Source organism: Lissotriton helveticus, chromosome 11 (assembly GCF_964261635.1).
Source record: "Lissotriton helveticus chromosome 11, aLisHel1.1, whole genome shotgun sequence".
In the NCBI taxonomy this organism is placed as follows: domain Eukaryota; kingdom Metazoa; phylum Chordata; class Amphibia; order Caudata; family Salamandridae; genus Lissotriton; species Lissotriton helveticus.
Genome location: NC_136072.1, coordinates 833,789,435 through 833,811,775, shown reverse-complemented (window position 1 = coordinate 833,811,775; position 22,341 = coordinate 833,789,435). Strand labels below are relative to the sequence as shown.

The 22,341-nt window shown below is 45.7% G+C and overlaps 1 protein-coding gene across 3 annotated transcripts in view; it reads right to left on the bottom strand.

Annotated features, from left to right (window-relative positions):
• Positions 1 to 22,341, bottom strand: part of GPAT2 (glycerol-3-phosphate acyltransferase 2, mitochondrial) — a 1,306,638-nt gene that overhangs the window by 709,065 nt on the left and 575,232 nt on the right. For all 3 annotated transcript variants that reach the window (XM_078667014.1, XM_078667016.1, XM_078667015.1), the window contains 3 exons: positions 19,290 to 19,389; positions 18,553 to 18,692; positions 17,841 to 17,940 (listed from right to left, as the gene is read on the bottom strand). In XM_078667014.1, the coding sequence (XP_078523140.1) occupies positions 17,841 to 17,940; positions 18,553 to 18,692; positions 19,290 to 19,389 (340 nt within the window). The remainder of the gene's footprint in view (positions 1 to 17,840; positions 17,941 to 18,552; positions 18,693 to 19,289; positions 19,390 to 22,341) is intronic.

Sequence of the window (22,341 nt, the reverse complement as noted above, 5' to 3'; positions counted from 1 at the left end):
TTTGGTGTTCTCCGGGGTTGCAAACAGGTATATGGTCGGGGTTCCCCAAACTAAAAAGACCTCCTCGAGAATGGTCAGGTCTAACTCCCACTCGTGACTGATCGATCTTTGGCGACTCAACGCATTCGCTGTTGAATTGAGTGAACCTGCGAGGTGCTCTGCCATAAGAGCAATGTTGTGGAGAATCGCCCAGTTCCAAATTTCCTGAGCTTCTTTTGACAGAGCCCGGGATCTTGTCCCGCCCTGTTTGTTTATATAGTGCATGGCCGTTGTGTTGTCCGTGCGAACCAGCACTGTGTGATTCTGAATCCTCGGAAGAAAAGCCTGTAGGGCCAAGCGAATAGCTTTGAGTTCCATAGATTGATGTGGAACTTGCGTTGGTCTGGATCCCAATCACCGCTCACCTTCAACTCTTTTAGCACCGCTCCCCAGCCTTCTAGTAAGGCGTCCGTGGTTAGAACCATGGGAGATGGAGGAAGCGTGAAGGTTAGACCTCTTGAGATGTTGTCTTTTACTAAGCACCAGCTGCTTGCTTTTTTCATTGCTGGTGTCACCGTGATTCTGTCGTCGAACGAGCCTTCTGCTTGGCACCATTGCCTGTCCAGTTGCTCTTGTAGTGGACGCATTCGAAGCCTGCAGTGCGGAATCAATGGTATGCAGGATGATAATGATCCAAGCAGGGACTTGTAGAGACGGACCGACATTGATTTCCTCTTTTGCAAGAGAAGAGCTGACAGAACAAGTTTGCTCTGACGTTCCTCCGATAGAAAGGCCTTGCAGCGATTTGCGCCCAGAATAGAGCCTAGAAACTTTGCTGACCTGGATGGAAGAAGGATCGATTTCTCCTTGTTGAGTTGAAGGCCCAATTGGTTGAGAAGTGGAATACAGCCTGTGACCACCTTGGAAGCTGCCTGGAAAGATGTAGCTTTTATCAGCCAATCCTCTAGGGAGGGAAAGACCTCTAGAGATTGTTTTCGGAGAAACGTTGCCACCGGAGCTAGTACTTTTGTAAATATCCTTGGTGCGGACCTGAGACCAAAAGGAAGCACTTTGAACTGAAAGTGGCTCTTACCTACTGTGAAGCGCAGGTATTGCCTGTGAGCTGAGTGGATCGGCACATGGAAGTATGCATCCTCTAAATCCAGAGTCGCCATGTAGTCTCCTGGATTCAGTAGCCGTAGAATATCCTGAAGGGTGACCATCCTGAAGGATAGCTTTATGACATAGGTGTTGAGCTCCCTTAGATCTAATATTGGACACCACTTTTCCTTTGTCTTGCGAACCAGGAAGAACCTGGAATAAAACCCTTTCCCCCTTTGGGAGTGAGGGACAGGTTCTATTGCCCCCTTGATGAAAAGTTGGTGGGCTTCGAGACGTAAAAGTCCTAGATGTTTCGATTCGTTGGCACCCGGAGCTCTGGTTGGAGGAAGCTGTTGAAACTCCAAAGTGTGGCCACTCTGAATGATATTCAGAACCCACTGGTCTGATGTAATACCCTTCCAGCTGTGTAGACAATGAGAAATCCTGCCCCTCACTGATGTTATCGGAGGGGTAGGAACAGTAGAAAGAGCCATGAAGCCGCTATTGCTGCTTAGAATTGTCTCTCCCTTGACGCCCTTGACGCACTCTTGGTGGCTGGCGAGAGAAAGACACCGACTGGCCATGGCGTATTGTGTATTGTGGCTTGTAAGATTGCGAGGATTGCGAGTATGAAGAGTAGCGCTGTTGATTGCCACCTCTGTACGAGGAAAAACCTCTCCCCCCTCGCACCTCTGAAAGGAACTTTGCGGTAATTCAATGACCCCAAGGACCTTGCCCTCTCCGTGTCCTTCTTGATGCCTTGAAGGGTATCATTTACATGCTTTCCAAAAAGCATCTCTCCGTCGTAAGGTAAGCCCAAGATCTTATTTTGAACTTCCTGACGAAACCCGCCCGTAACCAGCCTTGATGCCTTAAAACTGCTGAACCCGCTAGTGCACGGAAAGCTGTAGTTGCTATATCCATAGCACAATCTATCACCCCTGAAGAGGAACGCTCCCCTTCCACCAGTATCTTCCTGGCCTCATCTTTCGATCCATCCGGAAGTTGGTCCACAAACGGGGATAAATCGCACCACATCTGGCGATCATATCTGCCCAAGATAGCAAAAGCATTAGCAGCTCGGACCAAGAGGCTGGCCATAGAAGAGAATCTTTTTCCCACATTGTCCAGACGTCTCCCTTCCTTGTCTGGCGGTGTTGTAAGTGGTGTCAATGGATTTTTGGACTTGCTTTGCACCGCCTGGGAAATAACTGAGTCCGGCTTCGGCTGACCAGTCAGGCAAGGAGGACTACCTTCTGGAGCTTTATAATTCTTCTCCAGCCGGGGAAGAAGAGGAATGACTGTTGCCGGATTCTGCATCACTTTAGTACCTTTCGACCATACATGTTCGATAATTGGAATTGAACGAACGGATTTTCTGAAAGGTTCCTTGAAGTCGTAAAGGAAACAGTCTGATTGTACTGTCGTAATAGGTAGGCCAAATCTTTTGGACCCCCTCTCCATAAGATTATGGAAACCTCCAATGTCAGCAGGGGGGGAGGCAGCAGTATCCGACACTGGTGAATCTGGATCCTGAATGACATCATCGTCCCAACCTCTATCCGGGTCATGAGAAGGATCAACCCGAGGATCTCCATCCGATGAGACATCATCATCCTGAATAGGCACAACCTCCTGATAGCTCTCTCTGGGTTCTGGTTCCGTAACTCGAGAAACCAAAGGCGTCACTGCAACTGCAGGAGTAGTAGGGATGGATGGAGAAGGAGGACGCTGTTGCTGTTCCGCAGTCTGCGACGGAAACCTCCTCTTGTAATCCTGTAGCATCAATTGCAAGTCCGTTATAAGAGAGGACGGCATTGCCACCATATCCTGACGTGACTTTTGTGAAGGACTTTCTTGCTGAACAAACTGGCGCTCTTCAGCATAGCACTCATCAGAATGCGAATCTTGGAACTTCACTTGAAATTGGGATGGGCTATAAGCATCTCCATAAGGACCATCCTCATCATCATCAGACTCCTCATCCGGAAGCAAAGTGGGAGGCAAAGGTGTTACACGCCGAGGAGATGTCATCTCTGGGGTGATTTGCTGCCTTTTTATAGATATACGGACCCTTTGAATCGGCGACGTCGTCGTCGGCGGACTCGTCGGCGGCGAAAACGTCGGCAAAATCGTCGTCGACGGGGGAAGATTGATCGTCGACGGAGGATTGATCATCGACGAGCTCGTCGTCATCATCATCATGCCTGCCGTCTTCGACGTCGTCGACGTTTTAAACATTGAAACCCAGGCTCCATGCAATCGCCTGTGGTTCCAAGTAATGCACAACATGCAACAGTTTGGAACAGACACACATTCAAATTCAAAACGGAACAATCCACTGAAAAGAAAAAAAGCCATGTCAATTCCAGTAAAGATAAAAAAAATAAAAAATTTAAAAAATGAAATTGGGATGGGCTATAAGCATCTCCATAAGGACCATCCTCATCGTCATCAGACTCCTCATGCCGAAGCAAAGTGGGAGGCAAAGGTGTTACACGCCGAGGAGATGTCATCTCTGGGGTAATTTGCTGCCTTTTTATAGATATACGGACCCTTTGTATCGGCGACGACGTCGTCGGACTCGTCGTCGACGAAAACGTCGGCGAAATCGTCGTCGACAGGGGAAGATTGATCGTCGACGGAGGATTGATCGTCGACGGTGTCGTCGACGAGCTCGTCGTCATCATCATCATGCCTGCCGTCTTCGACGTCGTCGACGTTGTCCTCGTCGTCGCCACTACCTTCGTCATCATTATCGTCGACGTCGAAAATGTAGCCACCATCGTCGACGAGCAGGAAACAGGTACCTTAAACGTCGACGAAGACATCAGCACCGTTGCCCTCGACGAAGCTGACGTCGACGGAGCTGTACCTGAACCCAAATCTTTTTTGAAAGTTGTCGTCGACGTACCAGCTTTTTTGTCGGTGACAGACGTGGTTTCTTCTCCGATCTTCCTTCCTGAGGGACAGTAGAAGGTTTCTTGCCTCCCTTCTCCTTTTCAGATGGTGGAGAAGTAAGAGAAACACCTTTCTTTACCTTCTTCGCTGTCTGTGTCTCCTCAGTCTGTCCCAGCCTCTCCTTTACACCTCGGTGAGGAGATTTTATGGGACTAGCCTTTTCAGACCTATCAGAGGTCTTTTGTAAGGCTTTCACAGGGGGCTCAATAGAAGTTGAAGGGGATGACCTACCCCTCTTCTTGGATCTTCTGGAGGACGCAGCTGAGGAAGAATCCTCACCGTCAGATGACATAACCTCCTTACGTGACTTCATTTTCTGAAGCCAAGTCAACAAACGGCCTTCCCTGTCTCTCAAGGTCTTTGTAGAGAATGTTCTGCAGATTTTACAATCTGTGGCCTTGTGGTCCTGGTACAAGCAGTAGATAAAGTCCCCATGCTTGTCCTCCACAAACAGCCTCTTCTTAGAACAGGTAGCACAAGCTCTAAATAACGCCTTCTTCTCCTTGTCAGACATATCAAAGTTGAAGAAATGGAAAAAGAATCCAATCTGAAGAGAAAACTGAGCAGAGCTCAGTGGAGACTCCCTAGCACAACGTGCGGTAGAAAATCTGAGGCTCTGAGGCTCTCTCAGGAGGGTTCTATGAGGTGAGGTTGTTCTGATTGGTTGTTGCAGAATTTTGATCTCTTTTACAAAAAGAGGTGGATAAGCTACAAAATGAGATGAGGCCTAAGCCTAGTTTTCTCTTTTGTACTTACTGCTATGGTATTTTGTATTTACCGAGGCTTCCATTCCGACGACGGGGGAATGATACAAAGCATGGGATCAGTTACTGATATATTCATTATAGATTCCTATGATCATACATAATTCCTCGACATCTCTTAAGCATTGTCTTTACAGTAATGGTTGGTTGTAAGCTCATGCGAATATTTTATCCGGGGAATACGGCGTTACAGTATCATCACAGATTCCTATGATCATACATAATTCCCTGACATCTCTTAAAATTTGTCTTTACACCAATGGTTGTTAGTAAGCTTATACAATTGTTTTCTTTCTTGAGTCAACATATTATATACAGTATATTAAATCCTTTTCCATGGAGGAGGTAATCATGAAACAATTCTTGGCATTATGAACGTGATGTTTATCTTAGTTTCTATAATCATGATGCAAGACTGTCCTTATGTCGTCCGTCCTACGTTCAAGTCTCCTAGATTGTGTCTAGATAATCAGTCGCCCAGGAAATATTGTAGTTCATGGTCTGTATTCATACCGTGCTCTACCGCCTGAAGCTTCATAATCGATAATGCCTCCCTGCGTCGGAGGTACAGTTCTTTATTGCCCCCCTCGCATCCATATCAATCTGATCAATCCCACAGAAAGATAGCATTTTCTGTGTCCCTTGTGCGGGGCATTCATTGATATGTGTTGCTGTCGAATATCTATGGACTTCATCAGCCCGCACGCCCTCCCCTCTGCTGACTACATCCTCCTAGGGGACCTCAACTTCCACCTGGAGAACAACAAGGACCGCAACACCGCCGCCCTGCTGGGCTACCTCGCCAACCTCGGACTCAAGCAACTGGTCAACACCCCCACCCACTACGCCGGCCACACGCTTGATCCCGTCTTCTCTTCCAGCAAGCACATCACCTTCAGCCACTCCACTTGACTTCACTGGACCGACCACAGCTGCGTCCACTTCAGCTTCGGAAGAACCACGACCCACCACCACCCGCAACAGGTTCCTCACAGGAGCTGGAGCAAGATCACTGCCGAGCAGCTCACCACCTCCCTCAGCCAGAACCCACCCGGCAGCACAACAGACCCCAACGAAGCAGCACGCAACTTCACGCAGTGGCTGACCGCCTGCGCAGACGACCTCGCGCCACTGAAGAACCCTCCCAGCAGACCCAGAAGCAAGAAGGCCTCCTGGTTCACCGACGAACTCAAGGACTCCAAGAAGAACTGCCGCACCCTCGAGAAAACCTGGATCCGCGACCAGACCACAGACAACATGACCGCCCTCAAACACGCCACCCGCAAGCACCACCAGCTTATCCGCACCACCAAGAAGAAATCCCTGAAGGAACGACTGGACAACAACGCCCACGACAGCAAGGAACTCTTCAACATCGTCAAGGAGTTCTCCAACCCCAGCACCGGCAACAACGACATCACTCCTTCACAAGATCTCTGCGACTCTCTCGCCTCGTTCTTCCACCGCAAGATCGCCGACATCCACAACAGCTTCGACGCACGATCCACACACCCTACAGTCGAACCAACGCCCCCCACCGCCACCCTCCGCACCTGGACCACGGTGACCACCGAAGACACAGCCCGCACGATGAGCACCATCCACTCCAGATCTCCAACTGACCCCTGCCCCCACCACGTCTTCAACAAGGCCGACTCCACCATCGCACCCCAACTCCGGAACATCATCAACACCTCCTTCAACACCGCCACCTTCCCGGAGAGCTGGAAGCATGCCGAGCTCAGCGCCCTACTGAAGAAACCAACAGCGGACCCCACCGACCTCAAGAACTTCCGCCCCATCTCGCTCCTCCCTTTCCCTGCCAAAGTCATCGAGAAGACCGTCAACAGACAGCTTGCCGCCTTCCTCGAGGCGAATGGATCCCTGGACCCCTCGCAGTCCGGTTTCAGAGCCAACCACAGCACCGAGACCGCCCTCATCGCAGCCACCGACGACATCCGAGCCCTGCTCGACAACGGGGAAACAGCGGCACTCATCCTCCTGGACCTCTCTGCAGCGTTCGACACTGTCTGCCACCGCACCCTAGTTCAACGCCTAAGCAACATCGGTATCCAAGAGAAGGCACTGGAGTGGATCATCTCGTTCCTCGCCGCAAGAACACAGAGAGTCCGCCTCCCCCCGTTTCGATCCGAGGCCACCGAAGTCATCTGCGGCGTCCTCTTCAACGTCTACATGAGACCTCTTGCAGCCATCGCACGCCAGCACAACCTCAACATCATCTCCTACGCCGACGACACACAGCTGATCCTCTCCCTCACCAGAGACCCCGACACCGCCAGAACTAGCCTACACGAAGGGATGAAAGACATCGCCGAATGGATGAAGAACAGCCGCCTGAAACTGAACTCAGACAAGACGGAAGTCCTCATCCTGGGACCATCGCCCTCCGCCTAGGACGACTCCTGGTGGCCCCCCGCCCTGGGCACCACTCCCAAGCCAACAGACCACGCACGCAACCTGGGCTTCATCCTGGACTCCTCCCTCTCGATGACCAGACAAGTCAACGCCGTCTCCTCATCATGCTTCAACACCCTACGCATGCTCCACAAGATCTTCCGCTGGATCCCGACCGAAACCAGGAAGACGGTCACCCAGGCACTCGTCACCAGCCGACTGGACTACGGAAACACCCTCTATGCCGGAACCACAGCCAAGCTACAGAAAAGACTCCAACGCATCCAGAACGCCTCCGCCCGACTCATCCTGGACATCCCCCGACGCAGCCACATCTCCGGCCACCTGAGAGACCTGCACTGGCTCCCCGTCAGCAAGAGGATCACGTTCAGGCTCCTCACCCACGCACACAAGTCTCTCCACGACCTGGGCCCCAAGTACCTCAACAACCGCCTGACCTTCTACACGCCCACCCGTCAGCTACGTTCTACAAGCCTCGCCCTCGCCGCCGTACCACGCATCCGAAGAGCCAACGCCGAAGGCAGATCCTTCTCCTACCTGGCGGTCAAGACATGGAACTCCCTCCCCATCCACCTTCGGCTGACCCAGGACCATCTCGCCTTCAGGAGACAACTCAAGACCTGGCTGTTCGAGCAATAGCGGACCCCTTCCCCCAAGCGCCTTGAGACCCTTCCGGGTGAGTAGTGCGCTCTACAAATGTTATGATTGATTGATTGATTGGTCATGATGTCTAATGGCCCTCAGGTGCTCATTGATTCTTTCTTTCAGTGCCCTGATCGTACTACCAATGTAGAAATAACTACATTTACACTTAATCGTATATATCACATATCGGCTATTACAATTGATCATTTTTCTGATTTCATATTCTTGTCCCTGGTGATTATGAACGGTCTTGGTGTTATTCATTGCCAAAGGACAGATTTTACAGCTGCCACATTTATAAAAGCTGGTGCATCTTTGTGTGAGCCAATTGGATTTTACAGTTGGTTTTGGATAACTAGGACTTATCCATGATTTAATAATCCTACACAGATACAATTGTATGAATAGTTCGGGATCGTGGTGGCACTGTTTTTATTGTTAGCTTTCCATATCAGACACCGGGTGCGCACACGCCGGAATTTATTTGCACTTCTCAGTGTAACAGATAATTACGATGATTTTTGGAGGTAGAGAGGTGGACAACAATGAGTACGTTCCACAGCTAACAATGTCGTTTGTAATTGATAGTAGATGTAAATCTATACCTAATATCCATCCAGGAAAAGAACATTTAGTGTGTAATTGGGTGAATATTATAATTTCCGGAAATCCTGACTTGGAAGTTACCACTGCACGGGAAATTTCCCCAGCCATATTTAGGCTGGGACAGAAGTATAACCAGCCAGAAGGTATGTCCCTGGACAATGTATTGATAATATGGAATAGCGACTGATCTAGTTGTGATCTTAGTGAGGCAAACCATTGATGGTATCGCATTTCTGCATATTTCAGGCACCATAGACCTTTTGAAATCCACTAAGGTACCTAGTTTTGATTTTATCCTTCGAAATGAGCCTGCACTCACACGCACCTCATTTATAGCTTCTTTCTACCTATAGTCCTGGTTTACAGCGTACACCCCTGCTGAACTTATCGGCATGAAGATTGCTGTTCTCAAAAAGTCGAACGTTATACTCCACAAGGGATTTATACACTTGAATTAAAGGGTGCTCTTTTTCTTTTTCCATTTCCTCGTATGCTACTTTACTCCTAGCATGAATTTTGGTCGCAGATATGGAATCACTGACGCATAATATATGTAGTCACAAGAGTTAGCTCTCACGTGGTGATACAATGGACAATAGTCACCATTAATGACAGAGGTTTGGTGTAATTTTATGGATGTATCTGTATAAGTATTTATAAACAAAAAAAGAGTGTCTAAAGAAATAGGTTTTGCCACAGTAGGGAGCAACAAACTCAAGCTTATGAGACGACCTCACTGGGACGTTTAAAGAAAGCCCTCACTCACCACCTAGTGATGACATGCTTCATCATCGGGCTCCACCAAAGAGACCGAGTGTCTCTTTGGTGTGCTACAACGCCAGATCTACTGCGGAGCGGGATAGTGAGTTAAGGGCGTGTTGTGCAAGATTAAGCTAGTGAGTGATGGGGGTATAAAAAAGTCAGTAGTGTATCACAAGGACATTTTTATTCTATGACCACTAAAGACAATAATTAAAATTATGTGTATGGAAGCAGTCCATATTAAGTTGAGTGGAGGATTCCTATGCATCAGTCGACATGTTTCTTGCCATCGAAACGGTGTGATTTTACCCGGCAATTCTTCAGGACTAAAAGTGTTCTATACCCTGGTGGTATGGACGCGCTAAGGCCCACCCTTACCTAGGGGCGTGAAAGTGAAAATTAAACAAAATGGTGAAAAGTGCAAAAAATTAGCAAGAATAAATGGCTTCCTAATAACTCCTGGTTTAGGAGGCTTCGATTTGGTGGTTTCTGCACTTTTCTGGTGTTAAAATAAATCACCATGGATCTCAGGAGGGGGGTGGGAGCGTATTCGGCACACCGCCCTTGACGCTCGGCACCCTCAGTCTACCTGCATCGCCCTCGGACTGGACCCTGAAGATAGCGGTCACGTTGTGATACAATGGACAATCGAGTCACCATTAATGACAGAGGTTTGGTGTAATTCCATGGATGTATCTGTATAAGGATTACCATGATTGGTAAAGTTGGGACCACACCACAGTCACATGTTAATGTAACATGATTGCCCTGATGTAGGGGCTCATATTATGTGTTTGTATATGTTTTCCAGCCCTGAAGAAGTCATGGGTCTCCTGTTCCGTACGACGAAACATGTGTTGACTGGAGTTGTCTTCAACAATAAATTATTAAAAGGAGTTATTTATGATGTTTTGTTTCTCTCAAATACAGGCATATACTTATTACACTGTATATAGGTGCACCAGGGCCTACTAAAAAATGTTGTGCATTTGTTGTACCACCTTAAGTGGCAAGGTTATGACCAGACGTGTGTCTCATGCTCACTGTGCTACTGGAACCAATCTACATTCAACTGATGTTTCCCAGTCAAGACGAAAACGGTTTTAGGTTGCTTATGGTCTGGCTCAGCGAAGACCTGACGGTTCGGGTTAGACTGTTCCTATTGGAACAGGGTTAAGACTAATATGCATATGGCTAGGCAAAAGAACAATGTGTTGGAATGTTACCCCAAGTGATTGGCAGTGGTTAGACTTATTGCATACATTTCTCTCATCAACATGTGAGTATTTCATATGTCAGATTTCCCTGAACAGACCCAGTCTGTCTCACTATATCCCCTTGCATAGCCAGCAGGTGATTATGGGTCATTTGTTCACAGTTCCTAATGGGAAATAACAAACTTTAAAATTTGCTACACCACCCACAAGAACTACTGAGGAAACGGTTTATAATGATTCACCCCACTACACTCTCAACAGGACCTTGAAATCAGAGTCTGCACATTTAATTTCCCAAAGAGTGTTGATTTCAATCTAACATTAAGGAAAGGCATTGGAAGATCCGAGCCGCAAACTGTAGAATGCATTGAATCCAAGTTTGAAGGCAAACAACAAATGAGATCTGTTTCAGGCATGTCTCAAAAACTGTCTCCCTTTCAATTGAAGGTCTTATACCCAAAGTCTGTGATTAATTAAGTAAAACTGGGCCCTTTAGCCAAGACTGATCTTTGCTAACACAGACAGCTCTAACTCTATAAGACTTTCAAGCACTCTGAAGTAACTGAAATGCTTACTTAAGTAAGCCCTGCTGGCACCTCGCCATGCTTAGCTTGTCTCTCGCATTTTTTAACTGATTATTCACTGTGTAATGTTTTAGAATGAAGCTTTAATATTGTTGTGTCCAAAATTATTGCTGCTAACTTAAAAAAGACCTTTTTCCTACCGTTAGTTCTGTATACCAGCTGCTTACACTTTAGTCCTTAGTGAGTGCCGACCCCAGTCTGTCACGGCTGTTGTGCCGATTGCACGGAGGGCGGACACATCACTATGATTCTCTGCCTCACTTCCGCCCACAATTCACATCGGGTAGGGACACGTCTAGTCATCCACCGGAATTAACTTCAAATCGCCCGATGGTGCGGACGTGCAGCGGACACGCCGCTGGCGCACCTAAGGCAAGCACGTCTGCGCCAGTCCCGCCCGAACGGGACCAGGGGCCAGCCGTCATGCCCAAATATTCTCTTACTCCTCACAAGAATTAAAGCTTTTGCACTCTTGTAACTACTTTTTCAATCCCCTTATTAATACTGCACTAATCAAACAAGGAATTATGGAAGCAAGGGCCTCCTTCCCACAAATTACCATATCCCCCCATGCTACAATCACCCCCCAAAGACAGACCAGAGACACTGAACTGAAACCAACCATTTTCTACCTCAACACCCGCTCCTTGGTGAAACATCAACTTGATATATTCAAACTTTTGGACTCAAGCCATCCTGACATCCTGTTCCTAACAGAAACTTGGCTGTCACAGAACTCAGCTCCAGACATTCTAGCAGCCCTTCCTAATGACTATTATATCCTACAGGCAAATCGCACACCAGGGAATGTAGGTGGGGGAGTAGCGGCCACTGTTTGCTAAGATTTAAAATTTACAAACTTAACCCCACTTGATCTACCTTTGGTAGACAATTTAGTCCTTAAACTGGAGTCGGTCGACCCCTTTAATTTGTGTGCTACTATATAGACCGCCCAAGAATATGTCCTCATTTCCTTATTCTCTAGCTGAGCAGTTGGCTTGGCTAATTACTAACAATGCAAAAATGTTGCTGATTGGTGATTTTAATTATTGGGCCAATTACACTCAAGGCGGACCCCATGCCGAAGAACTGAACGATCTTCTTACTGGGTCAAACCTTATTCAGCAAATAACTACGGCCACACATAATAAGGGACACACGTTGGACCAGGTGGGGACAGCTAATAACCAGTATCCGCAATGACTGTCTCTCCCTGCATTTGATCTGATCACTTTCTAATTCAGTTTACTAGCAATGAAATTGCTATAGTAAAACCCCCAATCTAAAAAGACTAGTAGCTACTAACTGGAACAATATTAATAGAACCCATGTCCATGCCACCTTAGCAAATACAGCTCCTATCCATCAGACGTCAATTAATTCACGTGAAAAAAATCTCACAGCATGGCTCACTGTGACCAGCAATGAACATGCTCCACTGAGAATAATTCGATCAGCAAGACGCCACAAGGCACAAAGATGGTTCTCTCCTGACTTACAAAGTCAAAAATTAGCACTTTGTCAATCCGAAAGGATATGGAAAACTAGCTACTCCTTAGATAAAAAAAGAGAGCTACTTGATCCAACTGAAAGAGTATAAAAAATCAATTTCTTCAGCTAAGGCTGTTTACTTCACTTCAAAAATAATGAGCTCTACCAACAGGTCCAAAGAAATATTTGCCATTGTGAACGAATTATCCAATCCTGATAGAGTTACATTAAAATCTACTCCAAGCCAAGCTTTTTGTAACTCCCTCAATTTGTTCTTTGTTGATAAAAATTGTTACAATAAAAGCCAGTATTCCCTGCCCCTGAGGGTTCAGCCTCAATGCTGGAAAATCCGTGCTCTCTTGAACAGTTCTCAGCAATAGACAGACTTTTTTGGACCTTCTGTCTGAAGTAAAGTCGGGATCGCCTGCGGACAGTTGCCCGCCCCATATTTTAAAAGAAGTTTTTACCATTTTCCCCGGACCCACCTTGGCTCTCCTTAATGACGCTCTAGCACAGGGCTGTGTTCCGAGAGCTTTTAAAGAAGCAACAGTGTCCCCCAGCTAAAAAAATCAGGTGCAGACCCTAGGATCTTGACTAACTATCTGCCTATTTCCATGCTTCCTTATTTGGCCAAAATTTTGGAATCTCATGTGGCCAAATGTCTCTGTACTTTCGTTGAGCAGTCGGATTATCTTGATCCTAACCAAGCAGGGTTCCGCCCAGCCCAGCCCAATCCACTGAGACAGTAATACTCACTGTATTGGACATGCTTTGAAAGGAAGCCAATAAGGGCTCTCCTCAGGCCTTGGTGCTGCTGGATCTGTCAGTGGCATTTGACACAGTCAATCATGGTATCCTGATCGACCGTGTCAGGACGGCCGGTCTCAAGGGGATGGCGTCCAGCTGGGTTGAGCAATTTCTTGAGGAACGTACTCAGTCAGTGCGTCTCTCCCAGTTCTCTGCACCTAAAATGGTAACGACATGTGGAGTACCGCAGGGCTCCTCACTGTCCCCTCACTTATTTAATCTTTAACTTCTTCCATTACTTCACTCCTTGAAAAATAGGAAGGTATGTAAGTATAGTTATGCAGACGATCTGCAACTAGTGTTTTCAATCAATAATTCACCTGCTTTGATATCTGAATTCCAGGCAACGATGTTACACATCTGTGACTGGATGAATACCATCCAGTTAAAACTATACCCAGACAAAATAGAAGTGATTCTGATAGTTGGTCCCCTGAACCCCTGGAAAGTACAGTTCTGGCAGAGTGAACTAGGCTCCCCGCCTAACCCTTCTTCCTCAGCTAAAAGTCTGTGAGTGATCATCAATAGTGATCTCACTATGAAATCTCGGATAGGAGCAGTGACCTCCACCTGTTTCTTTCAGCTGAGAAAGATAAGGAAGATTAGGAGACTACTCACTCGGGAAGCCTTAATCCAGGTGGTTCTAGCCATGGTGATATCACACCTGGATTATGCCAATTCTCTATACTTTGGCATTCCGCTCTACCTTACCAAAAGACTGCAGATGGTTCAGAACCAGGCAGCGAGGTTGATATCCCAACAACCCAGATGGGAACACATCTCTCCCACTATGAAAGAGCTACATTGGCTTCCCATCCCACAAAGATGTGTGTTTAAAGTTGGTTGCCTTATTTTCAAACCCCTGCATGGTGCTAGCCCAAAATTAATATCCAGACTTGTCCAGAAATATTTACCTGCACGGAGCTTACGCCCTGCCCACAAGAACCTTCTAACCATTCCTTCCTACAAACGGAAACGAATAGGTGGCTGCAGGTTTGCAGTATTGGACCCCAGCTTCTGGAACACTCTCCCTTTAGATATAAGAACCTGCACTGAATTTGTTAGATTCCGCAGACTTCTTAAGACTTGGCTATTTACCCAAGCTTATAACTAGATTCTGTTGACAACTAAATACATGCGGTTCCAGCAAAACCTTAAGTTCAGCGCCAAGAAACCAATGGGTGTTCGAGCGCTTTATAAGAAATTTTCACATAACATAACAATGCTCTAGAAAACCTCTTAATAAACATAACAGCACAAAATACCATAAAAAGGGAATGCTGTTCAATGTACAAGGACATCAGTGAAGCCTTCTCTATGGAGACATGTGGACCCATGTGCCAGTCTTTGGAGCAGTCTATATTACGCATTACTCTTTTTTCACACCCCTCACTACCTATTTAAAGGATAGTGCATTACAGATTAGAATGATCTAACTTGGTATAAAAGACAAAGCACAGATATTTCTGCCAGGTCCAAAATTATCTCTTTCTCTCTAGGAAGACTACAACAAATGATCCACTAAATCAGTTATGTTCCACACATTACCCAAAATAAAACATTTAGCCTTCGTTCAGTGGTGCAATGGGAATCAAATGTGGAGCAAACGTTTTTAGCAGCAAATTTCAAATTAAGAGTAGGGTAGCTCAAGCTTTTTCGCTGCACAAATTCCTTCATGATCTGCCTGCAAGTAATCTGGACAAGAATAGGTCCTGATTTCAGATTTAACAGGTCAAAAAGGAGGAAAACATGCAGGTTCATCATGCAGTAAAACTCAAAACCCATGTTATTTCTCATTCAACCGTGCGGAGCTCAATTTAAAAGGTAAAAATGCAAGGTTTTTTTTACCTTTCATTAATTTTGCAGACCTTAGGAGAACATTGTTGTTAGACTGGCTCTTTTCCTTTCAATGGAATATGAAGTGAATTGGCTAATACAACTGTAATTAAATATTGCTTTTGATAAGGTTTCAGCCATTTATACAAGAACATGGGAGGGCCAACAATAATAGTTCATATTTAGATTATTGAAGACTTCAGTGAATGCACAATCCAGCAGCAATATCAGTGTCTACAGTGGCACAAAGAACACATTCCTACAGAAAAGTATGTATTCCAATAAATGGATTATATTCAAAACACGAACAATTTTACCCAAACATCTAGATTTATCAGGCCCCCAGCACCTGATGAAATTTTGAGAGGTACACTCTTAGCAGGTCGTTGAGATGAACACCATAAGTATACGTCTATACTATGGGGTCGATTAGGATCGCGGTTTTTCCGCATCCTCGGGGCCGGCGGAAGGCACCGCCGGCCCAGAGGATGCGGAAAACCGCAGCGGACTGACCAAAGACCCACCGCCACATTAGGATGGCTGGTGGGTCCTGGTTTCCGTCCGCAGCTTTTCCGCTGCGGCTGGCTTACAACCGCGGCGGAAAAGCTCTAATATGGTGATGGTGTCTGTCAGACACCGTCCACCATATTAGGATGGCCTGTAAAGTATGCCTTTCCGCGGCGGGTTTTCCGCCGTGGAAAAACATACGGAACTTCACTGCGGGGGCCCGTTGCGGGCCCCCTTGGTGAAGGGGGGGTGGGGGGTGCACATGGGGGGTACCTATGGTACCCCCCTGCATTTGCATGCAGAAAGCGGCAGGCACCGCGCGGTGCCTGCCTCTTACTGCATGCAAATGCAATGCGTGCATTTTTAACATTGCGGCGGGTGCAGCTTGAAGCTCCACCCGCCGCAATGTTAAAAATAGAGGATGTGACCGCAACCCTTGCGGTCACATCCTAATTGCACAGGAGGGAACTCCGCATGCCATGCGGAGGTTCCCTCCTGCTCTGGGGTCGCGGACGGACGCAAGTCCGTCCGCGATCCTAATGACCCCCTATATGTCTAAAAGGGATACACTTATAGGAAAATCCCCAACCGTGTCAGGTGTTAATTTTGCATTTATATTCAAAGCGTTGTGAAAGAAGACTCTCACATTTACATTTCTGCAGGATATTTCTCGGTGAAAACCCCTCTGCTTCTGTCAGTTTTGCGGTGCCTTGTTTGTAGTTGTTTAAAGTCTAAATGCCAGAAACTGTCAGCACTATGAAACATATGGAGATAACCCCGAACAGTACACACATAAACCACCGAGATGGACGCGTATGCGATGCAGACAAGGAACATCGGGGAGCTTCAGAGGACCACAGAGATTTAGAGCCATTAGAGACAGAGGTGGAGAAAGTATCAAAAGAAGACAAAAGAGTCCGGGTTAACAGAGTAGAACTCATTGAGAGAAAATAGGAGGTCCCACAAAACAGGAACAGAGAAAAGAAGAGAGACCCTGCAGAGGAGTTCACGGATGGGAGATGAGGAAAACTCGAAGAGTGGGGAAACAGATAGCAACAACTATTACTCATAACTGTTTCCTTCGTGTGTCAAAACAGTATCTTAATACTGTCTTGCCTCCTCGAGTGGGTTTGGAGGTGGGGTATTGTCACACACCATTTTCTAGAGAGTAGAGTATCCGTTTAAATTTTGAAAAAGCAGCATAATCAGGAATAAGATAAAAAGAGATTATGTGTTCTCTTAATGCTCTCTTAACGTCTGTTCACTGACTGCAAACCACTGAAAGGACACTGGCAAGTGTTTTCTGTGTGCATTACTACTTAATCCTACTGCCTCCGTTCATCTATCAGTTTATATTTGTGGTTTACTTTTATATTGATTAATCAAACACAGGTCACTTTCGAAAATTCTTCAATCTTGGCGCTTTAAAAAATAAAAAGAGTGATACTATAACTCTTGTTCTTTTAAAAAGCCTAACAATTGGGAACACTATTATGTACAAGCTAGGCACACCGAATAAATGACTGCTAGGAACGTTAAGGGTTGGGTTTGCCTTGCTAAGAAACGGAGTAGGAGTGAATGAGGTGCTATTGTGTAAACATAGACGATCCTAGCCAACCATTACACTGGTGCCAGCTGGGGCGAATCCAATGAGGAATGCATTTAAATGACAGTAATACTGTGTAAAGACAATCTTAATTCATGGCCATTACACAGCAGAGACCGAAAAGTAGTTCTCTTTCTGAAAGATCTCATTTTGGACCCCCAGAATATGGCAGGGCTTCTCTTTACTGGAAACTGCTACTAACATTTTACACAGTTAAAGGACATTCATAAAATGTCCAATCTTTGTGAATTGCAACTGCAATCCACTAAATCTTCAAATGCATTCATAAATGTATTTCTTTTAAGTAAGTGTTTATTTTTTTATAAAAGTGTCTGGGAAATACAAATACATAAAAACATTTGGTGGGTGCGACCGCCACCATATAGTGTGCCTCTTCAGTGAGAAGAGATCGGTTTACAAGAAAGAAGGGTGAAGTTGACACTCTTCTATGACATCTGGGTTAGCTGGGGGCGTCGTAGCATAAAGACTGCTGATGTACGAATTCTGAAGGAAGGGGTATCAAGTAAGTTACACTTACCGAGGCAAGCACCGCTTGAGAGAGGGTTTGAGATTCACTTTCCATGGGGCCTTCAGCTTCAGAAGGCAGGAACAGTCCTCCTAGACGCTTTAAGACTGCCCTAAGGCAGAGACAGATAAACTAGTCATCACATGATTTAATCGGCATAGTCCAATTTTACAGCACAGAGTCAAAGAGATAACAGTGATTTCATGATCACCAACACTTTACATTCCCACAAGCGGACATATTAAGAGACAAAGGGATATGTAACTACCATAAGAGGGAAGAGAACAACATTACTCGCTGTGCAATTCTCCAAACCCAGTCTTCTAGATTAAGGTATACCATTGACACCTCTCAAAAAACACAAATATGCTATGGCCTGGAATCACAAAGAGAGGAGACAATCACAACACAGCTCTTCAAATTCCCATATTAAGGCACAAACCTACTAGGAGGTTATCCTTCATGACTCCCTGTTCCTCTCAATCACAGCACAGTTAAAAAGTAAAAAAACAGTAAGACTGATCCCTGGCCAACAGTCCCACATCAGAACAGATCCACAGAGCGGGAAAGAGAGGATGTCAATTTTCATAATCCCAGCTACCATTCTCATTTCCTCATTTCACCCGTCCCCCCTAGAAATTCTATATGTAGATCCCTAGGAACAGATACAGAGCAATCACCAGAGTGTCTCGAAAGCTTCCTAAATACAACATGTGATACTTACCGGAGCGCTGGAGTACATTCCATCCTATCCCACGCCACCCGAGGCACACAAAGATCTTGGGAGCAGAGGAGGAGTGGCAGCAAGATGCCATCCAGTTGGGACTTGTGAGTGGAGAGAAAGACAAGTGGTTTCCGAGAGCTCTGAGGACAAGAGAATGAGAAGTGCTTGTTGGCTAAATCATTGCTCACGTATTTGCAGGGGAATCCCATAGTTAAAAACACCAAAACAAGCCCGGCTTCAAGCCTGGCAGAGAGCAATATAATCGCAGCTGAGCCCCCAGGATCTCATGCGAAAAGCCTATTACTATCAAAGGGTTCCAAGTCAAACAAAGGAAGTACAATACTAATGGATCAGTGGCACACTAAGCAAAATATCACATATAGAAGGCAAGCAATATAACATTAGTACCCACTCCACAATGCTAAGGCAGCACCCAATTCATTTATCAACACATCATGCAACCTCAATCTGTGCTGCAGCCTGAATACAGCCAAGTCAAGAACCAATGGCACAGTTTTCAGAGTGCATAGTGACACACTGTCAAGGCCAGCAGAGTACTGTGCCTATCCATCTTACCCTTCAAAGCCTGGCATACAACCATGTGATGTAAACGTTAAGGTGACCAAGCCAGGTCATGCTTAAGTGCTAAAAAAAACAAATTGTGTAATTTACCCGAGAATACCTTATGTCCAGTACAACTGTGCCACAGAAATAGTATGATCTGCTCATTAACTTACAACCTGCGACACCTGGCGCAGCATCTCCAGTTGACCCAAATGCAACTGCACATTCAGGAAGGCGGAGTCCAGCAGTCTGAATAACCCCCAATGGACAAGCCTGTGGAGAACAAGTAACAGATCAGAGAAATACACTTCATGCTCTGGAGCGGTCTGTGAGTGGATCTCTAAAGCCTGCCCTCTGGCCTAAAAAGGGATTTGTGCTCTTGATCCACCTACTGCTGAAAGGAGGATCAAGTAATGAATTGCCTCGGGCAAAAATTGTCCGGTAGCACTCGAGCATAGCTCTCTAGGAGGCCCAGCAGCTGGTCTGCTCCACAACTTGGGGATGAAAAGGGGCATAACTGGCTTGAAGAAGCTGCCATGGCTGGCACAGAAAACTCAGGACAAGGTGCTGCTACTTCTCCAGTATGAGAAAGGCATCATCTGCTGCTCATGGGGTGGGCAGCTAATTCTTGTGAGGACTATGGGGCTTTATTAGAGATCGATAGGTAGCCTAGGGTGCTAGTCATTTAACTACCCCACTGCATAAAGAGTGTGCTAGTGTAAGAACTGCTTATGTACTGGAGGTTGAGGGAACTCATGGGGTTAGGCTGCTACTACCTAGAGGGGGTTCTCAGCGGGCTCTGGGTGGTGGCCCACTGCCTGACCTAGGTCCAACAACGTCAGAGAGGTTACACCTGTCCTGTAGTTAACCTGTAGTTCACTTTAAACATTAATACTCTAGTCTCTTTATCAGCATCAAATGCACCAATGGAGGGTATTGCCCCATCCTTTGTTTTTTGAAACTCATGCTCTCCAAGTTTAACGACATTTTAAAAATAAAGGTTCATATTGGTTAATTCCACACAATTTTCTCAATCCACATCAGTACTGTACATAGGAACAATTTCTCAATAACGTTTGAATACAAGCATTGGCAAAGCCAACAGGTCTTACCTATAAGAGCTATTGGCATTTATTTTTAGCCATGTTGCACAGCCGTAGTGCAGGGTGAGGTGGATGGGGCAGCAAGCTCACAACGGAGGCTGGGTGGAAGGCCTGGGGAAGCAAGCGTACAGCAGGGAGTGGGCAGGAGTGTATGGGTCAGCAAGCTGACCAAAGAGAATAGGCATGATGGGATGGAGAAGGAAGTTAATAAGGGACGGTGGAGGGGATGGGGAAGAGAACAAATAATCGATGGTGGGAGGGGCTGGTTAAGTAAGCTGACTATGGATGATGGGTATGGCTAGGGAAACATATAGACAACGGAAGGCAGCCATAAGGGGTTGGAGAAGCACAATCACAGGTGACAGGGAATGGATATGCACACAGACAAAGGGGGGGGCGGAGAGTAAATAGACAACAGATGCTAGGGGAGCAAATGAACAACAGAAGGTGGGCGGGAGGAGCTGGGGAAACAAACAGTGGGGTGGCGGGAAAGTAAGAATGGCAATTGAAGATGGGGAGGAGGAAGCAAGAACAGCAAGCGTGGGAGGGCGAGAAAGAGGAACACAGCGGGGAGAGAAGTACACGAGGGACACAGCTAGAAAATACACACATTTCCATAGAGTTCTTAACCTACAGAAAAAAAGTAGTGCCTGAAAAACTAGCAGTTGAAGGACACAAGTAAAGTGCCAATGCTCCAGAGGAATGACAAGCAAGAAGATAAAGGAAAGTCTATAGAAGCTGAGGAGTAAGAAACAAGCAAATGAGAGTGGCAATGATATCAACCAATAGCAACACAGAGCGGGCTCTAAGTCCACTGCAAAATAATATGTCTTGCAACAGACCACCCATGGGCTGTGGTAGGTGAGACCCAATAAAGGCCACAATGAGTTCTTGATGTTAAACCCTTGATCACGAGCCAATTCCCTTGTATAATTTCATTTGGAATAAACCAGTAAACAACAAATGTAAATAACATATCCCAAATAAACAAACATCAATGAAATAGGGTAATTTGATTTTTTAGTAAATCACAATCACCATTCTATTGCATTGAAATTTAGCATGTTACCCAAATGAAGTTTGATTAAACAACAAAATCCACATGTTATATCATCAGTTTATTCTCATTGTCAAATTTATAATGTCAATTGCAAAATAGGCAAACATTAATAATCAAGGCATCCTCCTTAAAAGCTTTAAAACTTTCAGTGTCTCAGAAAAAGTTTTGATGCTCATATTCGAAATGCACATGATGACAAATTTCCAGGTATTGACAAACCATTCTAAAATTTTAATCTGCAAAAACATGGCTCGTTCTTTCAATATTTACCGGGTTTTCATACACTTCTCCACACTGGAAATTACTCACGGGTTCTCTAGATGCCAAACTGTGCTAACATGGTTGAACCAATCCATTTACTCTCTTTTCCGGTTTACAAATGGTACAATGGTAGAAGTGCCAGCCTGTAAACTTTTTAGGCATGATGGCACTTGTAGTCAAAACAAAACCTAAAAAAACTGTCTACCCTTAAGGTGAAATGTATTTAGAATGTTCTATGGTACCATTAATGTCATCTTAGAAAATCTTTGAACCATACCAGTTATTTTTATGGCGAATCCAACTTTCAAACTGTAAATTTTACTTTGTCAGTGTGCAATTCCACTATTACTACCAAATCAAAAATCTAATTAAAAGGAAACTACCAATATTGCTATTCTTTCAGGCCTAAGGCGCATAACATAACCACAGCGTCTAAACTGTAAAATGGTTTTAGTTACAGCTGCTCCGCTTTGTGGCACCTGTTATTTGCTCCCAGATTTGACACCAAAGGAGTGAGAACTGGTGTTTTTTCTCAAGCCAAGGTAGAACTAACAGTGATGTTCATGAATGAGTAATGAATGGAAGATTTGCGCTCTGAAATCAGTGTCTTGAATCTTCTGGAAGTCTGTCGGACATAAGCATTTCCACATGGCCATTTAATAAGCTATATTGTTCTCTCGGAGTCACATGTTGGAGATAAAAATTGGAATTTGTGCAGTAGTTTGAAGGAGTTGTGTATATTTTTCCTTTGACAAAGCACAAGAAAGGGTAGTGGTGGTACATAGAGTAGCACATCAAAAC